The sequence below is a fragment of the Hemicordylus capensis genome, chromosome 2 (assembly GCF_027244095.1).
Source record: "Hemicordylus capensis ecotype Gifberg chromosome 2, rHemCap1.1.pri, whole genome shotgun sequence".
In the NCBI taxonomy this organism is placed as follows: Eukaryota; Metazoa; Chordata; class Lepidosauria; order Squamata; family Cordylidae; genus Hemicordylus; species Hemicordylus capensis.
The window spans coordinates 423,983,292-423,994,485 of NC_069658.1; the positions used below are offsets into that span (position 1 = coordinate 423,983,292).

Consider the following 11,194-nt stretch of genomic DNA (forward strand, 5'->3'; position numbering starts at 1 on the left):
CCTTCTGGTTACAGGGCGGCAGTTTTACCACTGCGCCACCAGGGGCTCATTACCAAGGGCTCATTACCATTACCAGGGGCTCAAATAGTAGAGCTCTCCAAGGTTCTGTTTTGGGGCTTCGTTTATACTGTTAGTTCATAATTTTTGTTTTAATTGGAGATGAACACTAAGGCATTCAAGTTTATAAAGACTTGAAATTGGACTAGAGAACACCAAAACAACCCTTGAAGCTGGATAGATGAAGTTAAAAGAAAGAAGTGCAAAATGATGTAGACAGAAGGGTGGGATAGCATATATAATTTATATGCTAATGAGGCCCTACAAACTACCAGTAGAAAAGAAAGTTTCCAGTGGCTTCTGCTGTTGCTTCAAGATCAATTAAGTATGCTGTGATAGGGGCGGGGGAGTGTTAGAAAATGTTGATTTTTAATCCGAAGTATCATAATGTCATTACACCATTTTATAATACAAACCACACTTAAAATGCAGTTCTAGTTGATACAGCTTTACAAAAAAGATACTGTAGTATAACAGAAGATACAAAAAAAGCAACAAATCATCACAGGTTTTAAAGCCTCTTATGAAGAAAGGCTCAGTTGAAAAGCTGGGATGCTCTGTGTATGAATAGGGTGGAGAGAGTGAATTCCAGTGTCTCCTAAACTAGAACTTCTGGAACAATGGCGTGAAAAGAAGTTTGCTACACAAACATCACTGCCACAAAATATGGAGATGGCAACTAGTTTTGTGTTTGTTTGTATTAAAGTAAATGTATGATGGCTTATCAATTCCCCCCGCCCCTGGTTTATCATATGCTAAGAGCACACAGGCTGCTTATCTCCCTCATGTCTGTCTGTGAACTTCACAGGGATATCTGGCTGTAGTTGGAGATGGTGCTGGACTAGAATAGGCTCTTTTTTAGCAAGTTGATAATTGATTTGTAGCACCACCTTGTGCATAGTAAGAACAAATATTTTATTATTGTAGATTTAGGGGCAAGCTTTATGCAGGGCCAAAACTAGGAGCTAAGGAAGACAACCGCATGTCTTAGTAGATGTTTGATGTGTAAAAGTAGCACATAACACATTTTTTCCTCACAAGTGGGATTCCTTCTTTTAAACTTTAATTGTACTACTCTTTGTGAGGAATTTGCACTAAAAGCCTAGCTTGATCTAATTTATTAGTTGGGTGAGTAGTAACAAGTTCTGGAATGCCATGCCTGCTAGTAAAAAGATTTCAAGGAGCACAGGGTAATGTAATGCCTAAACCTGTGTTCATGGCTGGTACAGTAACTAATTACTAAAATTATAGCTTTATCAAAGCTGGAGGATTTACAAGCTTGGCTTTACATACAAATACAAAAAGAGTGGTGACTTTTATATTAAGTTGGAGCCAGGCAGAATAGTTCTGCCAGCACTGGCATGTTATCTGTTTCTAACCCTGCTTCAGCAGGTTATATTCATGCTCTCTTCTACAAAAGGTGAATCTAGTGGCTATGATTTCCTCCTTTCTCAGTGTACTGGATTACTGGGATTAACGCCTCAGGAAGCTAGGCAAGGGGCACCCACTTACCAGGAAGAGAGCAAAGCCTTCCAGCTACTTTATGTAATTGAAGCTAAAAGACCAGCACAACCATCTAATCTCAGATTAGTATTATACCACGTTTCTGTTCTAGGGCAGTGAGGGAAATCCTACTGATGTAGTGATGACTGACTGCCCACTCAGCATGATGAAACACTAGTTGAGGACTGGATCATATAAAGTGGCCACCCCAAGAAGCAAGTGACTTCAAACTGGACCCTTTGGTGGCTGTCTCCACATGCCAAGCCATGTGTATACACTGGATGGCTGTATAGATTTTTACCACATGAATGGGATGGGGGGGAGGGCAGGAGTGGCAGCCAGACTTATAGCAGCCACATGATAAGCCACTGCATGCTAACAGCTTGCTAAAGACTGACCATAGCAGTGTGTAATGTCAATTCAAAGTGGTCCCTCCGATGCAGCTGTCGTGTCCAGATTCCCTTTGAGGCTGTCCCAGAGAGGATGAAGGCAGCACTTCTCTGCTACTACCTCAAGCTAATAGGCCACAGTATGGGAGTCTTCTGCAAGTAGGTGTGGAAAGCAGCTTCCTTCCCCCATCTCTTCATGGCTGCTTTCTCCAGGAGTGGAATCCCACTGATGTAATTTAGCAAGAACCACACCAGCAATGGTGAGACAACACTGATGTACTGCCACCCATGTAACACCGATGTGGCTGACAAAAACAGTCCTGTCCACAGCAAGATCTCACCCAAGTAGTTGGGGTGGCGACTATAAGCCCATAGACCACTCTGCACAAACTTCCCCTGAAGAAACAAAGCAGAAGGCTCATGAAATAATTATAGCTGCTCCTAAATATTGTTAAAGGAAATTAGCTAGTTGAATGAATGTTAGTAACAGCTTAACTGAGAAACCTATCTATTAGTTCCTTGTTGTTTTGATGTATATTGTGACCTTTTTGGACACAATCTGAATACATACATTAAGCGTTATGTAACAAATTGTTACATAAAAACTAAGTGACCCCAAGCTTGACATGAGGGTATGCTGAATTAGAAATCTCAGGAACCAACACAGAAGATAAGCTTGTGGGGGTGTATTTTCAAAAATAGTACATAGCCTATCTCCTGTTAAAGCCCATGGACACTAAGTGCCAATCACTAAGGTGATCACTGGAGAAAAATAGCTTCTGGATAAGCTGTAACTTCCTTTCATATCCAGTTGTCTTTATCATCAACACTGAGGCCTAGTGGACCAACTTCAAAACTAACTTCCCCATTGGCTGGTCTGTCGCTAAATCTCAATCCTCATGCTTGATTGCCTAAGACTTAAAGGCAAAATTCTGTTTCCCAAACTATGCTTTGAGAAGCAGAACCTTATCTTTAAGCCTTAGCCAGTCAATCATGAGGCTTTCATAAGAAAGGCCCGACCATTTTGATACTGAGATGAAAGTCTGCCAGCTTGTAGTTTAGCGACTTTCTAAAGCATTTAAAGCTAATTCATCAAAATGCAGAAGAGAAACTAAACACATGTTTCCCTTTTGATTTCTTTCCCAAAAATTGTCTGTTTTGTTGATGGCATTGTATGTTTCACCAATATACTTTGGCTAAAGATACTAGACTGGTATAACTCTACAAGCCTTAAATATACCCCTCAAATTGCAGTGTTGAGGAATGGGACACTTATTTAGTTTAGACTACAAGTGCAGAGAGTGAGGATAAGACTTTGCAACTAAAGCATGCTCTTTATCAGTCCCTCAAAGGAGAACCCCTACTTCGGGAGCAAATCGGCCATTTAGGGGTCTACCCACCTTCGTAGACAAGCCCAGGCAAGACAATTTTAGACAAATATTGGTTGACTTGACTTATGAAGCACTGGTGCAATGGGATAAGCGCCAGTGGTTCTGAAGAGTTCCACACACGTGCACATGCAAGCATGCCCCATTGCTGAACCAGTAGTGGAGTGGAGTTAGTTTAATTTTTCAGAACTACCAGTGCTGCTTAGTCAGGATGTCAGTCACCATATAAGAGGAGGTGCTTCAACCCCAACTGAGTAGATTCATGACAGTGCCCTGCCCACAAGGTTCTTATGGTCTAAGATGCATCCCGTATCTGCAATCTAAGACTTAATTAGGTATTTGACTATTTGCATCACACCAGGCATTGAGTGCCTTTTTATTATGGCTCCCTAGATTAGCTACATTGCCACCTCTAAAAAGAGCTTTAAACAATACTTCAAAAAAAAAATCAATTAGAAAAATCCATGCCATTTGTTATGCAGTGAATAGGGCTTATCTCTGGGTTACATGAGTAGGAGCTAGACTCCCTTTGTCAATGACTTCTCAGTGCCAGCTCTACAAGTAGCAGAGAACCTCTTGGTCATTACTCACGGCATTATCAGGGTTGCTTCTGAAGTGCCATTTCTGCTGGTCAGCTATAGCCTCTGTAATGAACCCCACTGCCCAGGTGCTCCAGCCAAAGTAGTCCCAGTACCCTAGAGCCTTATCCTGTTTTTCCAGGTTTAGCAACAGAGTGGGGAGTAGCGTTACAAATATCCATACACCTGCAATATAAACAGAATTAAGCCTGTAGCTGAGCAGCTGCACACAAATGTCCTTGCTGCCTCAAAAGTGTTATGCCCTCCCATCTTAAAGGCGAAAGTCTCATGACAAGGTCTACTTGCTTTGTGTATATTCAGAGTATATTGTGTGTTTTTAAAAACCTGCTGTGTCAACCCATTTCTACACAAATTAAACTCTGCAATCTAGTGCTTATTTTATATAATTTTTTCCAGTTTCTGTTAGCCATGTGTGAGGCAAGGAGATAAGCAGGCACTAAAGCTCCACCTATCAATCGCTGAAGTTCAGTTCCTTTTGGCTTCTTGAGATCTCACCAGTCTGCACTTGCACAATTTTGAGCTTATCCACTTACATATGCGTATTACTTTGTTTTAAAAGAAAGATGGTACAATTATTGTGTACATATAGCCCCATGCATGCCACACCTACGATGTATAAGGGAACATGTTTTAACACTTAGTCAATCCCAGTGTGATGAGGGGATCTTTGTTTTCAAACTGATTGTCCTACATCCTCACCTTGCATTGTCCAGTAAAGAAAAAAAGTGCCTGGACTCTCTCTAACACCATTGAATCGTCTGTCACATCCTTCCTTCAGGATCCGTATAAAGAGGAAGAGCCCCAACCTGGAAGCAACAGCAAACTGAAATATTGACGACAATGCTTATATAAAAGCACAAGGAGCCTTCGTAAACCTTTAATAGCAACATAAGCTGTAGAAAGCTATTCTTTAGTGTTGCCATTTTTTCTGGTCTGTTCATGTGCTTTTAATAGCTAGATAGAGAAATTTAGCAGGCACAGCATTTCCTGATATGGCTATAAGCAATGACAAAAAGCTTCACTTGCTCAATGTCTGAGTAGCTGGTGGCTCTTAAAGGTATAGGAATGGGGCAGGAAAAAAGGTAGTGACTTGATTGGTCAAAAGTATTTTCCATTATACCCAATTGTGCAGATTGCAGATGTAGTTGTTTTATATGCTGCCTTTCTACCTTCAGAAAGGTGATCAAAGTGGTTTGCAGCAAAAATCACGAGAAGAAAAATCAAGTTAACACAAAACAACCCTGGAAATCAAACCAAAACCATATTTCAGCAGCCCAAGTATATATATACTGGCAGACCCAGCACATAGCATCTGCGTCGCTAGTTTGTCTCTGCCCAAGTGGGATTCACCACTTGCTCTCCTTGTCACTTCCCCACCTCCCTTCCACCCCAGTCCGTTCCCCATCATTCCGGAGGTCCCCATCCTCCCGCTACCAGCAGCTTTCCCTCCCTACCCCCCAGAAGTGCCTTCCCTCCCCACCATTTTTGCCCGCCTGCCTCCTCTGCCAGGGTATGCCGCCGTCACCAGGCTCCCTTGTGGGGCCGCCATTCACCACTGCTGCCATTATTTCTCCCTCCCACCACCTCCTCCCTCCATTTCATCACAGCCGCCACTTTTTCTTGCTGCTGCCGCTGTCTCCCACCTCCTCCCGGCTGGCAGTCTCCCCTTCTGGGCCCACCAATGGTTGCAGCTTCAGCAGGGGCATGGATTGCTGCATCCCCCTGGTCCATCTACAAGAATTAATAATATAGATTTGGCTGCTGAAATGTGGTTTTGGTTTGATTTGAAGAGTTTTGTATTTTAACATTTGTTGACTCTTGGTCATTGTATATATCAGACGGTAAGCAGCAGATACAATTTATGCCAGTTCAAAAGTTTGGGGAAAGAGGGTGGCTTTTAGAATAAGACGCCATGATGAAAGGAGCCAGAGTGGGCAAGGAGTTCCATAGATTGGGCTACAAAGAAATCTCTGTCCCCAGTCCCCACAAGCCTCCCCTCAGCTGGTGCAGAAGTTCAGAGCAGAACCAAAAACAGGGACAACACAGGGCAACGGTAGCAATTCATGCTCTTTGGAGGAGGAAGAGGATATGCATCCCCAGCAGATAACAAAGCCAATTCAGCACCAAAGGCAACAACCCTGCTACATGTTCTAGCAGCCCAAAATGAACATTCAAACTGGCAAGCAGGCAGCCAGGATTTGTCCCCCAATGGGCATCAAGCTCCTTCAGGGCTACATGCATCCTGTGCTTTAAAATAAATAAATCAAAATTCTGTGCCAAAAAGCAAAATGCTGTGACCTGTATAAATTAGGCACAAGAATCTTATTCTGCTCCATTTACTCAGCATATTTACTATCATGAACAAGGTACTGCTTCTACTACTGACTGGAAAGGATGGGGGTACTTGATGCACTTTGCAATAATTTAACCAAGGCATGGGTGACTAATCTTGGCATGTAAAAGGCAACCACTAACTGGGTCCAAGCAGCTGCAGCCACAGTCCTTTGGGAGAGAAAATGGATCTATTAAATCTCACTGAATGGAGAGAAGCCATTCATGGTCCCATCCTATTTTGAACTTCCCCTAGCCAGGATGCTAGCCACCAGGTTTCAGTACAACAGTTATGGGCCATCCTCAACAACCCAGGTTATCTTGGTTGTCAATATGTATAGGTTATGGAAGATGGGTTAGATGGAGTAACTGCACAATTGGCTGGGAGCTTGTACCACACCCCGTAAGAGCAGCCCTGTTGGATCAGGCTCAAGGGAGGCCAATCTAGTCCAGCATCCTGAGAAGCCCTCAGGCAAGGAATGAGAGCTTGCCCCCTCTCCTGCCATTGTTCCCCTGCCACTGGTATTTAGTGGCATCATGCCTTTGAGACAAGGTGGTCACCATACAGAATGGGTGGTTTTCTCCATAACATTACAAGACAAATGGGGAAGGGGGAAAGAATGTTCTGCAGTACTATGACTGAGACACTGTGCACAGCCTCCCTCTGAAACAATTGGGCAGCTCACTAGAAACTCACCTGAGGCCCCAAATAGTCACCAGCCCTGTCTGGACCTGCTGCCGAGGATACTGTGTGTTGCCCCATCTGAGGCTCAGGTGTGTCAGCAAGATGAATGTCCCACTTCCTAGAGAGAGAGAGAGCGCGCGCATGCTGCATCAGACACAAAGTCAACGTGGGGGCTCTTGAATGTCTTCTTGGCATATCATGGATCGTTAGGAAGAGATACATAGCTATAACTTCCCCGCAAGCCTATGGTATAGTCAGGGAGACATTCAGCAGCATTTTATATTGAGATCTATATTGCTGAGGGAATATCATTGTTTCATGTTGCATTGCACCCAATATCTATATTACAGATATTAGCAATGTTCATCTTGTAACGTGGCATATCTTGCTTCATCTCTGAACATGTACTATATTAGAGAGCCAGCGTGGTATAGTGGGTAGAGTGCTGGACTAGGACCGGGGAGACACGAGTTCAAACTTCAAATCCCCATTCACCCATGATACTAGCTGGGTGACTCTGGGCCAGTCACTTCTCTCTCAGCCTAACCTACTTCACAGGGTGGTTGTGAGGAGAAACAAGTATGTAGTACACTGCTATGGGCTCCTTGGAAGAACAGCGTTATGTTATATATTTTCATTCTGTGTCTCACAAACATTGTCATGATCTCTGCTTGTGGGATACTATAATCTGAATGCTACCAGCTGGTCCATTCGCATTCATCCATTCATAGGGCAGGGGGACTCATGAATTATGTCTTTACAAGAATAAAAAATGAAGAAAGAACCAGAAAAGGGGGGGGAACAAACAAACAGTGATGAGTGCAGGGGATCTCAATACATGAGCATATGAAGCTGCTTTATATTAAAATCAGACGACTGATCAATCTAGCTCATGCGTGGCAAGCAGCAATGTCAGAATGCCTCCAGGAGTCTTTCCCAGCCCAACCTGAAAATGTTAGAAACAGAACCTGGGTACCTCTGCATGTGAAGCAGAGGCTTCACCTATGTCCCCTCCCATTGATAACTAAGGATAGCCCTAACTAGCCTCCCTATAGTCCTGTGATCTGAGGCTAAGCCTGAACTGCAACAGGCTCCTGATAGTGCAGAGAGGCAGGACTGCAGACAGAGCAGAGGGAATACTTGAGGGGCAAGTCCTCATGTAAATGTTTTTGACAGGGAAAGACAGTTTTGGTGGGGAGAAAAATAAGCTTGGGGGATTGACGATATGGGTTATTAGGTTGGGGTGGGGGGAGGAGCTGCACCCCTGAAGAGAACACTCAGTTCCTAAACAAAAAGCTGTCCTGTCTAAACACTGCTCCATGTAGCAGCTGGTGAACTGTGCTCATCCTGAAGACTGGGTGGTTTTCTCCATGACATTATAAAAACAAATGGGGCAGGGGGAGAGAATGTTCTGCAGTGCTATGCCTGAGACACTGAACACAAGCAATTCATCACCTGGTATAGCAGCCACCATAGGAAGATGGGCTCTGTGCAACAGCTCTAATGTGCAGTTCATCTGGCCAGAGGTGCACCTTTGGAGGCCCCCCTCCCCTTCAAATTAAGCATCATCATGCTCAGCCAGGCAACCACACCACCTGGGAGAGAACAGAGGATTTGGGGGCCCCCAGGGGCTGTAGAGGCCCTGCTCTTTGGCCCAGGAGTAAGAGTGCCTCTGGCCCTAAGAGAAGAGAGTAAGAAAAGGGATGGATCTAGAATTCGGCATCCACCCAAACTCTAAATGCAAAAATCAAAATTAATGCAAAAGTCAAAACTGGCGGTGAACAGGACCTTCTGCCAAATCCTGCGTTTCTGTGCTGTTCACATACATAGCATTTGCTATCAATCCCAGATTTCTGCTGCTCCCTCTCGCTCCGCTGCTGCGAGGTTGTCCTATATGCCCTCTAAAAGCAGGAGACAGCAGAGACATAAGGGATTAAGTTCTCTCGGTTGATGAAAGGATATGATCATCTCTGCTGGCAGGACTATTTTTTTAATCCATCTGCAATGGCTTGCTAATGTTGATATCGCCACTCGGGCGGCAGCAGGGGGAGAGTGGGTTTCAACACGAATTCAACGTTTTCGGCATTCCATTTATAATCTGACTAAGCTGCACAACATTTCCAGATTGAGTGAGATCTCGGTTACTAAATAACTCATAACGGGTTCGACCGATTCTATTCAGCACGTCAGTGGTGGCAGCAGCAGGGCTTCCCAAACTTCTCAGTCACTGACTTTCTTTCTCTGGAACAGCGGCTTCGTTTTAACAGACGTAAAGTTAGGGGACAGCAAGGAAATTATGTCGAGAGACATGCACCCGTGCTTTATCTCATCGCTTTTTATTATTTATTTATATTTAAAAGCAACGCTCGCAAACGTGCTGCTTAATTATTTCCTCACTCCAGAAGAGACTCGGTTATTGAGGCTCATTCACGCGGACTAGGACATCCGGCCTTCTTATTCACGACATGCGGCAAACCCGAGGGGTGGCCAGTCAAGTTGAAGCTGCCACAGGACGAGCACAGGATTTCAGCCTGCTTCCTGCTGCAGGTTTGGACGGACGCCTGCCTCCCTACGCCACGCCAAATGTAGCTCTAAACTGGGCCCACCAGCTCGCTCCGCCGGGGACCCCATCCCGCTCCAGTTCTCCCACCCGCAGCCCTGGATCCCCCCTCACCCGCCAAATCGTAGAACTTCTCCGTCCGCAACGCGGCAGCCACTGCCCAGAGACCCCACTGAATCGCCAAGTCCAAGAACGCCAGCAGGGCTAGTGGCGGCAGCACCATGGCGAACGCCCGTCCTGACACCAAACACAGACACCAGACCGAATATAGCCCTCTCCGAATTCTCTGAACTCACTCCCACCAATCCCGAGGGACGGCTCCACTTTCTAACCAATCAGAAGCTAGGCGACGCCCACTTGGGGTGGAGCACATGGTTGAGTGAAATGGCTTTTGAATGTGTTTCCCGAACTTTATAGTTATATAACACAAAGTTCAAGGTTAGTTGGTTTCACTCTTTTCCCACTCCCACCCGCCGTACAATGCACGGGTGTGTGTATCTCTATGGCAGACAAGCACATATACCCCCTGCAATGCTAGATACAGCACTCTGAGGATCACATTCACAAGGTATGGGATTTTTGTATGATATGATTACCTTGCGCCTTGCCACCAACAGCCTAACTTCATGTAGGTGTACTCAGCAACTGGTCCCAATACATGCAATCGGATTTGCCGGCGCACCACTGCTTTTACCAGCCGCCCCCAAGGGAAAAGAAGTAAGCAGGGATAAAGGCTGCTTGAAGGGAGTGATTTCCAGCAAGCAAACAGCCTGAGGTTAGAGCTTAAGAATCCTCTCTCCTCCCCAGTTTTCTAAGGCAGGAGTGCAAACTAAGAGTGACAGAGGGAAACAGGGGTGTAGCTAGGGGAGAGAGGGGGCCTGTGTCCACCGCTCTCTCTGTCTTGTGGGCCAACTCAAGGGGTTGTGATGTCCTTGGCCAAAAGAGGCCCAAACCACGCCCCATATCTGACGTCACCAAGCCCCGCCCGCTGCCGCTGCCGCTCACGAAGCAGATCCAATCTGTGCACTACATACAAATACGGTGAATATTTGTGAAACACTTTTCAACAAAAGTCCTCAAAGCTGTTTCTTTTTGGAGACTTTTGTTGAAAGCGGGGTATGTACAGAGGGGTTAGGGAGAGGGAGAGAGGAGGTTGGGAGCCGCTGGCCCAAGTTCTATGCTCCAGAAAAGCCGGGCATTTACCCTCTGCCATTGCAGCCCCCACCCCAGTCCCTGTTCACCCCCACAAACCTCCTTGGTAGATTGGGCTGCTGATCCTGCTGTGCTTCATCCAATACATTATTATTCCTTCTCTCTCCCCGCTCACCACAAGCAGACCTCACATGCATTTTCTGGGCTGGCTGCCCCAAGTTCCTCTGCTCCCCAATTCAGCAAGATCTGGACAGTAAGATCCTCTTGTCCCACTACAGGATTGGTCTCTGGGTTAACCCCAGGCACTGGTTGTTCCTTTTCCATGGCATCACTGGTACTGGAGAGCGATGCAAGTGGCTGGTCCTCAGTGAGGTTTGGTGGGTCTGAGAGCGGGGCTTCTGGATCCCTAGGTGCCATCTCATTAGAGTTTGCTTGAGCCTGGCTGCATGTGACCACATTGACACAAGCAGGACGGGCAACCTGGTTGCTCAGGTCATTTCCAATCAAAACAGGAGTTTGTAAATCCTTCT

The 11,194-nt window shown here is 45.5% G+C and overlaps 1 protein-coding gene across 1 annotated transcript; it reads right to left on the reverse strand.

Annotated features, from left to right (window-relative positions):
- Window positions 1–407: 407 nt before the first annotated feature.
- Window positions 408–9,772, reverse strand: LOC128344497 (uncharacterized). Its single transcript, XM_053294705.1, has 5 exons — window positions 9,627–9,772; window positions 6,965–7,070; window positions 4,636–4,742; window positions 3,929–4,101; window positions 408–2,345 (listed from the first exon to the last, which is right to left on the reverse strand). The coding sequence occupies exons 1-5, from the start codon at window positions 9,733–9,735 to the stop codon at window positions 2,067–2,069; spliced, it is 774 nt and encodes a 257-aa protein (XP_053150680.1). The 5' UTR covers window positions 9,736–9,772; the 3' UTR covers window positions 408–2,066.
- Window positions 9,773–11,194: the final 1,422 nt, after the last annotated feature.

What these genes read in the sequence shown, in the direction of transcription:
- LOC128344497 (XM_053294705.1), bottom strand. Translation starts at nt 9,735, where the DNA reads ATGGTGCTGCCGCCACTAGCCCTGCTGGCGTTCTTGGACTTGGCGATT. An exon ending in TCTTTACTGGACAATGCAAG is followed by an intron (nt 4,102 to 4,635) that starts GTGAGGATGTAG and finishes TTTATATTGCAG; the next exon opens with GTGTATGGATATTTGTAACG. An exon ending in GAAGCAACCCTGATAATGCC is followed by an intron (nt 2,346 to 3,928) that starts GTGAGTAATGAC and finishes TTGTTTCTTCAG; the next exon opens with GGGAAGTTTGTGCAGAGTGG.